General features: G+C 40.7%; 1 pseudogene and 1 gene segment (V, D, J or C); both read right to left on the reverse strand.

Annotated features, from left to right (window-relative positions):
- Positions 1-323: 323 nt before the first annotated feature.
- On the reverse strand, positions 324-841 carry LOC114685226 (annotated as a pseudogene).
- Positions 842-12,236: 11,395 nt separating this feature from the next.
- LOC114685227 lies at positions 12,237-12,729 on the reverse strand. The segment is given in 2 exon segments: positions 12,237-12,553; positions 12,633-12,729. Coding segments are annotated over 2 exon segments (363 nt in total).
- Positions 12,730-13,203: the final 474 nt, after the last annotated feature.

Below are 13,203 nucleotides of genomic sequence, written 5' to 3' on the forward strand. Positions count from 1 at the left end.
GCCTGGTGGCCAGAGCCTGTGGTCAAGTTGGGCAGGTCTTCCCGGAGTGGGTGGTGCCCAGGGATGGGGTCCGGGTTCTGTGTTTTTAATACTTTCTATCCTTGTCTCCAGAACTTCCCTCTTGTCAAATAGAAATTTACCCTATTTACAACTTCTCATAGTTCAGCCATTCTGTACAGTTGCCACCTTCCAATGCAGAGACTTCTGTGGTAGATACAGCATTACAAGTTCCAGAGAACTTTCCTGATGATAATTAATATACAGAGAAGCAATGCATCCTGCTATTTTTCTCTGTCCCTGAGCACCCCCTGTTACTGTAGACCTCATCTGCATGGAGGTTTATGTCTGGGATCACACTGAAGTCCTCTCACTGTGTCTCTTGCATAGTAGTAAGTGACAGTGTCCTCAGCTTTCAGGCTGTTCATTTGCAGGAAGAGGGTGTTTTTGGAATCATCTCTGAAGATGGCGGAACGGCCCTTGACAGACGCATTGTACTCTGTTGTGTAACCATTAGCTTTGTTTCTACTCACTGCAATCCACTCCAGCCCCTTCCCTGGAGGCTGGCTGACCCAGTTCTTGTAGAAATCACTAAAGGTGAATCCAGAGGCTGCACAGGAGAGTCTCAGGGACCCCCAGGCTGTACCAAACCTCCTCCAGACTCTACCAACTGCACCTCACACTGGACACCTGCAATAATAGAGAGATCCTGGTCAGGAAACTGTCACACACATCCACCCTCACACATATTAATGCCCCTCCCCATCACACAAAGCATCCCTTGTTCCCATAAGTAACCTTTTAAAAGAGTTACAAGGAAAATGCAGTTCAGCCACAGCTTCATGGCGAGAGGTCTGTGTTCAGTGCTGATCTCTGGATGGGAAGACCAGGGAACTCAGGAATGGGCTCCTCTGCTAGAGCTACAAGGTCAGGTCAGGGCTGGCTTTCATGAGAAGAGGGAGGACAAATTTGCATTTCTTCCTGCTATAACATCTGTGCTAGGATTGATGCAATAGAGGAGGCAGTTATTAGTACAGAATATAGAGGTTAAATGGATTTGTTATGTAGCAGTAACAGTGTTTATTACATAATATGTTTATTATGCATATGTGATAACACTACAGTGTTTTATTTTGATTTAGCCATGTCCACAACTCTGTCTGCTTGATAAATACAATAAAATATTCTTTTGAAAATTTAAGGAGAACTAATGTGAAGCTGAATTAATGTTAAATAGAATAGTAATATCTAAAACCTCCCTTGAGGATTCAGCCAATCAGGCAGGGCCATTGTCCACCTTATATAAACTTGAGGACTGTCAATCCACACATGTAGCTATCCTTGAGTATCTCTCAGGTCCTGGGTTACACTTTGAACAATTTAAACAGAGATAGCAGACTGCAAGTCTGGCCACCTGGTCAGATTTACACAGCAGAGATATTTCCAGAATCATTTCTCAAGTATACAATGTTCTTCTTTTAAAATAGTCACCTTGCCTGCTTAGATCAATTATTTTTTACTGAAGAAGACTTAACTCCCAACTAAACTTGATGGTGTCATCTTGCTCTGTCCCTTGTGCTGCCCTATAGAGGCAAGTTCTTTGGCATGGGTATAGGCTCAATGGCTGTTTAGAAATTGAGATTGTCTTCTTTTGTCATGTAAATGGAGCCTCATTGGGGGTAAGACCTGGTGAACAAACATTTACAAAAGTGGGTTCCCAGCAAATATAAAATTCAATTATGCTACAAACTTCTGTGACATGCCAGGTCACTCTACTCCTTATCATAAAATCAGATTAGTGACAACTTTCCCTTTGCTAAAAACTACTTTTGCATAAGTCTTTTCTAAATAGGTTGATGCTAAATCCTTCATACCATCAATTTTATTACTTCAGTTATTTTCTCCTATGTCACTGCTGAGTGCTCAGAGTCACATAGTCTCAGAACTTTGACCAGTTATGAGTCAATGCAGTATCCCTGATCCATGGGAAGAAAAACTTCTCTGACCAAGGTGTACAGCAGTACAAACCTATCTCTCTCTCTCTCTCTCTCTCTCTCTCTCTCTCTCTCTCTCTCTCTCTCAGTGTGTGTGTGTGTATGTGTGTGTGTGTGTTATATGGAAATTTCACAGTATGACCATTTGACAAAATGACAGCAGTAGCTTCTACATCCTGTGGTCTAGGTCCTCTCCAGACATGGGTTTTCAACAAGGGTCACAATATCAGGCATGAAATCCCTCCTGTTAGACAAGCCTCAAATACAACCACAGAAAGTCATTCATTACTCATACCCATCATGCCACTACTGACCCAGTGATCCCATCTTGATGGCACATTGATATTATAGTTTAGTGCTTGAAATATTCCCTAGATCAATAAGGAAACAGAAGTCATTATTTCTGTTGTTGTTGTTTTTATCATACTTCCAGAGCTCTCAAATCAATATAGGCTACTGGAATTGCTCTTGATTTTTCAACATGTCTAGTTATAAGACCGTTTTGCTTGAGAAGTAATACATTCAAAATACAAGACACAGAGACATCAAACTGAAACTGACTTAGAAATTTCTTTACTGATTGATGTTCATATTTCCAAAAGAACTGAAATATGATAGAGTGGGTGAAAAGTCATCAATATTGTGTCAATCAAATCCACTGGTAAAGACCAAAGACTTAGACTCAATTCTATTTAGATTAAATTACTTCATTCTAACTGATAGCAGAAGGAGGGCAGCCTTAGAACTAAACAACATGCCATGTCTAAGGGAAAGAAAGGAAGTGTTTTTGAAGATGGATATCAGATGTGTACTTTACAATAATGTATGGAATTCATGGGTGGCAAAAAAAAATTGTTTTACTCCCCTCAGTTGTTTCTCTTTCCTTTTATACAGTAATAAAAAGACCATTTCATCACAGTCCCACAGTCATAAGCAGAAGCAAGGGGTTAAACAGGAAGTTTACATAAGCAGAAAGCAAGCGGTTAAATATGTCACAGCAGGAATATCAACATCCTGTTATCTAACTTAGGATCTCACAGGCATTCAGGGCAAAGATCAAGTCCTTTTAGGGATGCCTGGCACCACATTAAGTTTCTTTGGTCATCAAAGTGCAGTTATGTGTACATTATTATACAGGTCTGAGCACCCCGGGGCAAATGTCACTAACTGACGGGAATAGCGGCTGTGGGGTCTGAGGGGCTCGGCAGGACCAGAGAAAACTTCAGTTACATAGAGCTAGCAGTAACACAGTGCCATGAGGTTAGGGCTGGCTGTCACATTCCCATGGCAATAGTGATTCCCAGCTGTGTGCTCTACTATCTACAGTTCTTCTCTGCCAAGACAGATGTGTTCACTAGCTCTGGAACTTCATCTGGGATAGACATGCACAGGCCCTGTACATGTTGCCATAGTCTCTGTGATTCCTTATCAATCCAGTTTAGTAGTCCTATTGTTTCTGGAAAACACTGTTTTGGTTATTTTCGATCCCTACTCTTTTTTCACAATCCTATTGGCTTCTTTTCTGCATAGTTCCCTGAGCCATGAGGGGAGCGATTTTATGTAGACACTCCATTTAAAACTGAGGGTTCCAAGTTCTCTTGCTCTCTACCCATTGTCCAGTTGTGGGTCTTTGTATTAATCCCCATCTACTTCAGAAGAAAGCTTCTCTGACCATGACTGAGAAAGACTCTCATCTCTGAGTGTAGAAGAAAGTCATCATTATAGATTTCATTGCTGTTTCCTTTAGCAGAACAAGAGTAGTTGGTTTTCCCATAGATTCATGGGCTCTCTCAGGTTTTAGGTTACCAACAGAGTGTCACACATGAGTTTGATCTCATGGAGTGAGCCTTATATCCAGTCAGTAGTGGATGGTTGTAGCTGGAGAGCTTCTCTCCAGGTCCCACCAAGCCCCGGTAGTAGACAGCCCACTTGTAAAATAAACACACAGATGCTTATATTATTTAACTGTTTGGCCTAATGGCTCAGGCTTCTAGCTATCTAGTTCTTACATCTTAAATTAATCCATTTCTATAAATCTATACTTTGCCACGTGGCTTGTGGCTTGCTGCCGTCTTCATGAGCTACTTGTCATGGTGGCAGCTGGCAGTGTCTCCCTCTGCCTTCCTGTTTTCTCCATTCTCCTCTCTGTTAGTCCCGTCTATACTTCCTGCCTGGCCACTGGACAATCAGTGATTTATTCATTGACCAATCAGAGCAATTTGACATACAGACCATCCCACAGCAGATGGTTACTCCTACTCCTTTTATGCCGCTATTGCTCTAGAGAATCACGAAGATAGGTCAGCACTGTAGACTTGTAACTGGATCATTGTTTGCCTTTCTCCTGAAGTATCATGGGGAGTACCTTCCATCACCATCAACAGAATTCAGTAGGGAATAAAGCTCTAGTTAAACACTGTTAAGTTTCAAATGTGAGCCAAAAGGCTGATGCACCTATTTAACATATTAAGCAGACCCACCCTGTTCTCCTGGCATCCCTCAGTCCCTACCTGCTACATGTCCTCTTGGCTTGCATACTCCACACTTACCCTTAACTCTCAAGCCAGGGAGCTGGGCTGCTCTTCCCTATATGACCCAAGCATGTTTTTGTATCTCTGTCCTCTTGTCTGCTGTACCTGGTCCCCAATCTCCCCTTCCCTTTCTCTCCCCCATCACCTGACATGGCTCACGGTCATGACCACTCTGGACTGTCCAGAATGTCCCTGCCTCTGGCTACCCTCTCCCTTTTATCTATAACAAATATTCTCTTCTACCACACCTAGGATCAATCATGTTCCTTTCCTTTTAACTTTTATTTTTTCACTCAGAAACCAGTGTGACACTTCTGTGTTCAGTAAGATATGTAAGTTTTGTCTTCAGCAATGGGGCCATACCATCTATTTGTGGGAGCAACCACTAGCCTTGAGTATCTGGCACTGTAAACCTTGTCGAAAGCCTTTAGCTGTAGGTAATAGGCCCTAGGTTAGAATATACTGCTAAGATTCTGCTAAATGGACATTTAAAGGTAAATGGACTCCTCTGAAAGGATTTGTGCTTGTATTTACAGTCCTGCTCTCAGTTTAGGTCAAAACAGCTTCTTTTTTCTTTTCTTTTTGTTTGTTTGTTTGTTTGTTGGTAGTTGTTGAGTTTTGTGGTCTTTCTTTTCTTTTCTTTTTTATTATTAAGAAATTGTCTATTCATTTTACATACCAACCACAGATTCCCCCCTCCCTTCTCCTGCCCCTAGTCTTCCCCACAACCCATGCCCTATTCCCTCCTCCTCCTAGGTAAGGTCCCCATAGGGAGTCAGCAGAACCTGGTAATTCAACTGAAGCAGGTCCAAGCCCATCCCTACTGCACCAAGGCTGTGCAAGATGTCTCACCATAGGCACTGGGCTCTAAGAAGCATGCTCAAGAACCAGGGATGGATCCCAATCATACTGCCTGGGGCCCCCTAACCAGTTCAAGCTAAACAACTGTCTTGACTATCCAGAGGGCCTTGTCCAGTCCCATGGGGGCTTCACAGCTATGAGTCCACAGCTATGAGTTTTGCCTCTATTAAGGAACATCATGGGTGGTGAGTTGGAAAGATTGCCAGAGGTCACCACAGATCAGCCTACAAGCATCTTCCTACTATACACTCAGCCAATTACATGGCATGTATGGCAACAAAGTTAGATTAGCAGAAGTTACCTCCACCCTGTATAGGGACTAATAATGATGGACAAGGAATGATATGGAAAGATGATAAAAGAAGGAAGTGTCAAGATCTCCCTTTCTTAGAAAAATTAGGTCATGCAGAGCCACTGTGGTGTCATTGGACCAAGTAATAAAAGAATGCCAGCATTAGATATTTAAATAAATTCTATAAGATACAATATGTAAACATTATATTATGCCAGTAATTGGATAGTAATTGCAGCAGCTTTTGTCTGAAGAGTTTTTGTGGGCACTCTGATAATTAAGAGTTAATAATGGACTGCTCCAGACATGGCAATCTGCCCAGACAGGCTTGGAGAGTTTCCTTCTGTCTGGCATCCTCGAAGCCACAAAACCTGGCAGCCAGAGAAGGGGCTTTCCTATACTTCTAGATTCTTTTTTTTATATTTTATTTTACCATACTATTCAGTTCTACATAATAGCCACAGATTCCCTTGTTCTCTCCCTTCCTGACCCCCTCCCCTTCCCTCCAGCCCACCCCTTCCCAAGTCCTCCAGATCAAGGTCTCCCCCGAAGACTGGGATCAACCTGATAGACTCAGTCCAGGCAGGTCCAGGCCCCTCCTCCCAGATTGAGCCAAGCATCCCTGCATAAGTCCCAGGTTTCAAACAGCTAACTCATGCATGGAGCCCAGGACCTGGTACCACTGCCTAGATGCCTCCCAAACAGATCAAGACAATCGACTGTCTCACCATTTCAGAGGGCCTGATCCAGTTGAGGGCCCCTCAGCGTTTGGTTCATAGTTCATGTGTTTCCATTAGTTTGGTTATTTGTCCCTGTGCTTTATCCAACATTGGTTTCAACAATTCTCACTCACATAAACCCTCCTCTTTCTCACTAAGTAGACTCCCAGCGCTCCACCCGGGGCCTAGGCATGGATGTCTGCATCCAGATTCCTCAGTCCTTGGATGGGGTTTATGGCCAAACTATTAGGGTGTTTGGCCATCCCATCACCAGAGTAGGTCAGTCCTGGCTGTCTCTCGACCATTGCCAGCAGTCTTTTGTGGGGGTATCTTTGTGGATTTCTGTGGGCCTCTTTAGCTCTTTGTTTCTTTCTTTTCTCATGTGCTCTTCATTTACCATGGTCTCCTATTCCTTGTTCTCCCTCTCTTTTCTTGATCCAGCTAGTATCTCCCCCTCTTTCCCTTGACCCTTGCCCTTCATTGCTCCCACTCATGTCCAGGCTGTTCATGTAGTTCTCATCCATTTCTCCATGTCTAAGAGGAAAATTCATTGCACTAAATGCCCACATAAAGAAGTTGTAGAAATCCCACACTAGTGACTTAACAACATAACTGAAAGCTCTAGAACAAGAAGAAGCAAAGTCTCCCAGGAAGAATAGACACCAGGAAATTATCAAAGTGAGAGGTGAAATTAATAAATTAGAAACTAAGAGAATAATACAAAAAAATTAATGAAACAAAGAGTTGGTTCTTTGAGAAAATCAACAAGATAGACAAGACCGTATGCAAAACAACCGAAAGACAGAGAGAGAGAATCCAAATCAAGAAAATCAGAAATGAAAAGGGGGACATAACAACAGACATTGAGGAAATCCAGAGAATTATAAGGTCATATTTCAAAAACCTCTACTCCACAAAACTGGAAAACCTAAAAGAAATGGACATTTTTCTGGATAGGTACCACATACCTAAGTTAAATCAAGACCAGATAAACTATTTAAATAGTCCAATAACCCCTAAGGAAATAGGAACAGTCATTAAAAGTCTCCCAACCAAAAAAAGCCCAGGACCAGGTGGTTTCAGCGCAGAATTCTACCAGATCTTCAAAGAAGAGTTAATACCAATACTCTCTAAATTGTTCCACATAATAGAAACAGAAGGAACATTACCAAAATCCTTCTATGAGGCTACAATAACCCTGATTCCTAAACCAAACAAGGATGCAACAAAGAAAGAGAACTACAGACTGATCTCCCTCATGAACATTGATGCAAAAATACTCAATAAAATACTGGCAAACAGACTCCAAGAATACATCAGAACAATTATCCACCATGATCAAGTTGGCTTCATCCCAGGGATGCAAGGGTGGTTCAACATACGAAAGTCCATCAATGTAATACACCATATAAACAAACTCAAAGAAAAAAACCACATGATCATCTTACTAGATGCAGAAAAGGCATTTGACAAAATCCAGCATCCCTTCATGATAAAAGTCTTGGAGCGATAAGGAATACAGGGAACATACCTAAACATAATAAAGGCAATTTACAGCAAACCAACAGACAACATCAAATTAAATTGAGAGAAACTCAAAGTAATTCCACTAAAATCAGGAATGAGGCAAGGCTGTCCACTCTCCCCATACTTATTCAATATAGTACTTGAAGTTCTAGCCAGAGCAATAAGACAACATAAGGAGATTAAGGGGATACAAATTGGAAAGGAAGAAGTCAAGCTTTCCCTATTTGCAGATGACATGATAGTATACTTCAGTGACCCCAAAGATTCCACCCATGAACTGATAAACCTTATAAACACCTTCAGCAACATAGCAGGATACAAGATCAACTCAAAAGAATCAGTAGCCCTCCTATATACAATGGACAAAGAAGCTGAGAAGGCAATTAGAGATACATCACCCTTTACAATAGCCACAAATGACATAAAATACCTTGGGGTAACACTAACCAAGCAAATGAAGGACCGATATGACAAGAACTTTAAGTCACAGAAAAAAGAAATTGAAGAAGATGTCAGAAAATGGAAAGATCTCTCATACTCATGGATAGGCAGGGTTAACATAGTTAAAATGGCAATCTTACCAAAAGCAATCTACAGATTCAATGCAATCCCCATCAAAATACCAACACAATTCTTCACAGACCTGGAAAGAATAATACTCAACTTCATATGGAAAAACAAAAAACTCAGTATAGCCAAAAGAATCCTGTACAATAAAACAACCTCTGGAGGCATCATAATCCCTGACTTCAAGCTCTACTACAGAGCTACAGTAATAAAAACAGCTTGGTATTGGCATAAAAACTGACATGTGGACCAATGGAATCAAATTGAAGACCCTGACATTAACCCACACACCTATGAGCATATAATTTTTGACAAAGAAGCCAAAAGTGTACAATGGAAAAAAGAAAGCATCTTCAACAAATGGTGCTGGCATAACTGGATATCAACGTGTAGAAGGCTGCAAATAGATCCATATCTGTCACCGTGCACAAAACTTAAGTCCAAGTGGATCAAAGACCTCAACATAAATCCAGCTACTCTAAACCTGCTAGAAGAGAAAGTAGGAAGTAATCTTGAACGCATTGGCATAGGAGATCACTTCCTAAATATAACACCAGTAGCGCAGACACTGAGACAAACAATCAATCAATGGGACCTCCTGAAACTGAGAAGCTTTTGTAGAGCAAAGGATACGGTCAACAAGGCAAAGCGACAGCCTACTGAATGGGAAAAGATCTTCACCAACCCCACAGGCGACAGAGGACTGATATCCAGAATATATAAGGAACTCAAGAAATTAGACATCAAAACGACCAACAGTCCAATTGAGAAATGGGCTTTAGAATTAAACAGAGAATTCTCAACAGAGGAAACCCAAATGGCTGAAAGACATTTAAGGAACTGCTCAACATCCCTAATCATCAGGGAAATGCAAATCAAAACAACTCTGAGATACCACCTTGCGCCTGTCAGAATGGCTAAGATCAAAAACACTGAAGACACTTTATGCTGGAGAGGATGTGGAACTAGGGGAACTCTCCTCCACTGCTGGTGGGAATGCAAGCTTGTACAACCACTTTGGAAATCAATATGGCACTTTCTTAGAAAATTGGGAATCAATCCCCCCCAAGATCCAGCTATACCACTCCTGGGCATATACCCAAGAAATGCTCAATCATACCACAAGAGCACTTGCTCAGCTATGTTCATATCAGCATTGTTTGTAATAGCCAAAACCTGGAAACAACCTAGATGCCCTTCAACTGAAGAAGGGATAAATAAAATGTGGTACATATACACAATGGAATACTACTCAGCAGAGAAAAACAATGACATCATGAGGTTTGCAGGCAAATGGTTGGATCTAGAAAAAATCATCCTGAGTGAGGTAACCCAGACACAGAAAGACAAATATGGTATGTACTCACTCATAGGAGGATGCTAGATGTGGAACAAGGATGACTGGACTGCTACTTCTAGATTCTTAAAAGTTGGGTTATTTGGTTGATGAAGAAAAATAATTGTAAAAGATAACTTTATCATGGATGACTAAACTTGAGGGAAAATGACTATAAAAGATAACTCTGTTCTGTTATGGCTTATCTTTGATGACCAAACATATGACCCCAAATATACATGAGAAAAAGTTAAACACATGTGTAACAACAGAGTTGATATGATCTATGTTTTGGAACAACATGACTCTGTTCCTGCTTACTGAATTCTGTATAAATAAAGAAGCATTCTGACTGCTAGTTAGTCAGGCTGCAAGAGTCTCAGCACCACCATGTCCTGTCTAAATCCTTCCCTAAACTACTCATTGCCTCCTTCCATTGGAGCTCGCCCATACCTGAAAAAGACCTTTGTAGCTGAAGTTGTTCACAGCAGTTGGAACATAAATAGATATAATTAGGACATATTTATGTTAGGACATACCACAAGTCTCAAAGATATAGAAAATGTTTAAAAATCCAGCATTAAATCTGACACAATGAAATGAAGCTATATATCAATAATTAAAAAAAATGATAGAAAATTCATAAACTTATGGAGATTAACAAAGAATGACAATTGTGTCCAAATATAAATCAAGAAGAACATTTCCTAGAATCAAATAAAAATAAAATACAACAATCCAGGTGCTAAATGCCTACACAAAAATAAGTGGTTTAAATTTAATAATAATGATTTACCTTCTTAACACTTTTGAAGAACAAAAGGAAATTAAAACCTAAAACACTAGGTAGGTAGAGAAAATAAAAATCACATCTGCAATTATTGAAATGGAAGCAAATGAACAGACAATACAAGAATCAATGAAAACAGGGAGAGGTTCTTTGAAAAGATAAACAAGATTGACAAATGTAAAAAAATAAAAAGAAATAAAAAGCACAAATTAGTAAAATTGGAGATCAAAATGTTTATTAAAATAAACATCAATGGAATTTTAAAACTCATTGAGACATACCTTACAAACCTCTATTCAACTAAACTGAAAAGTCTAAAAAACATAAATTTTGAGTTGTGTCTGTTTGAGTTATGTCCGTAGTTGTCAGGTCGTTCTATTAAAAATATAAAATTAAGCACATTCTTCTTATATATGAGCAAGAGAATAGAGAGTGGATTTTAGGGTCATGAGGTCTTGTCCTCCTATCACTACAATCCATCCTGAGGAGGTGAGCCTCCCATGTTGCTTGAAAGCTGAATCTTTGGACAAGCACACTTTACCATCACTCATGAGAAATGGAATATCTATTCCTAATTTTTCTATTGATTGATTCAGTCACCTAATAGGGAAGATGTCTTCTGGGTAACTATGGTCATATGGCTTATGGCAATCACAGGAAAGTGACTTAGATTTAAGAAACTAATCAAGATGGGATTTTGCAATGTAACAAACTCATCTGACCACGAAGCTAGGAAGAAAGAAAAACTTATTAAAATTGTAAGTGGAAATGTTCAGTGAAGTTGAAACAATCCCTGAACCTAAGTACTGAGAACATGGATCATAAAAACTATGTCTAACCCACATTTGAAAATTCAGATTCAAGACTCAAATGTAACATTTACTACCACAACGATTTCTTCTAACATTCTACACTTATACTTGAAGTTTTCTTCTCATCATTTTTCCATGGATTATTTCTGAAAATATCCACTGTGTGTGTGTGCACACACAGGCACACGTGTGTGCATGTGTGTGTGTGTGTGTGTGTGTGTGTGTGTATTTACATTTCACTGTCTATTCTTTTGAGCACCTATAAATATTCACTTATTGGGGTACATGTATGTTTTACCTTCAAATACTCACATTCATTTGTGACATCCAAGCAGACCTAAGGCAGGTACAGGTGTCTGTGGGTGATTGTTGTCTACAGTGGCTGCTCTGCAGGCCAGAACTTCCCAGCAGTGTTGTATTCTCCATCTCTTCATTATCTGTTCTAAACCTGTAGACCACCACATTGTTCATCTTCTCTGACAGCATGAAAGAGGCTGATGACACTGTTTCTAATACATGATTTCAACATGTGGAATGTTTGCTACATTTATATTGAGATGTGTTATAATACCTGTAGGTTTTATACCAAGTTAGTGGTGGTATACAATGCCTCTCTCCTTTTCATGTGGCTTCCCTGTCAACACAGCACTGAGAATATTCCATGGAAGAACAGAGATCAATTTTCTATGTGTCCAACCACTAAACTCATAATCCTGGTCAAATACAAAGGGGAGGATATTTTCTCAGTTGCTGTCTGGGCACAGCAGAACCACATCCCTCAGGGTTTCTGACACCCTCAGGATGTGGTTTTCACACTGTGTCTTTTGCACAGTAATACATGGCCATGTCTTCATTCTTGAGGTTACTGATCTGCAGGTATGCAGTGCTGATAGAGGTGTCCAAAGAGAAGACAAACTGACTTTTGAAGTCCTCAGCATATGTTGGATTCCCACTGTAGGTGTTGATCCAGCCCATCCACTTCAGGCCCTGTCCTGGTGCCTGCTTCACCCAGTGCATTCCATAGTATGTGAAGGTGTACCCTGAACCCTTGCAGGAGATCTTCACTGACTGTCCAGGCTGCTTCAGCTCAGGTCCAGACTGTACCAGCTGGACCTGTGATTGGACACCTGTGGAGAGAACATGGGAAAGTGAGGGGCCATGGAACAGCCTCAGTTTCCTCTGCAGCTCCGGGCTCTGATGTCTTACTTTGGGCAGCTGCCAGCAGGAAAAAGAGCCTCCAGACCCTCTCCATGTAGTATGAGATTGGAACAGAGTAGTTTCTTGAGACTATTCTGACACTCCCTTGATGGTTGAGGCAAGTGAGACTCAGATTTCTACTCTAAAGTCTTTGCATAGGGCAGATTTGCATATGACCAGGCATTGAACAAAACTGAATATACAATCTAATACACAAGAGTCTGTGGCTCCTAGTGGGTAGGCCAGTCCCTTTCATTGTCTGGTGTTCATGTCTTCAAGCTGACTGTGTTTTCACCCAAGGCCTCAGCTTGAGCTGGGTTTGCACACTAATGTCCTCATCAATGTACATTCTCGCTCTTTGATCTTGTTTAACAGGGTTAGAGTGGCCTATGCATCCCATTCATCCTGTACCTGTCCTAGAGTGTGGTCAGACTCAGTGACTTTATCCTTTCCAGTGGAGACTGCTCTTTGCACACTGAGACCTCTGCATCAGTTCATCATTGCCTATTGCTTCTAAATGGGTGCTGTTTTTGAACTCTTAAGTTCCTCTGCACTCTCATATCAGTGTCTAACTATTCTT

Source organism: Peromyscus leucopus, chromosome 14 (genome assembly GCF_004664715.2).
Source record: "Peromyscus leucopus breed LL Stock chromosome 14, UCI_PerLeu_2.1, whole genome shotgun sequence".
NCBI classification, from domain to species: Eukaryota; Metazoa; Chordata; class Mammalia; order Rodentia; family Cricetidae; genus Peromyscus; species Peromyscus leucopus.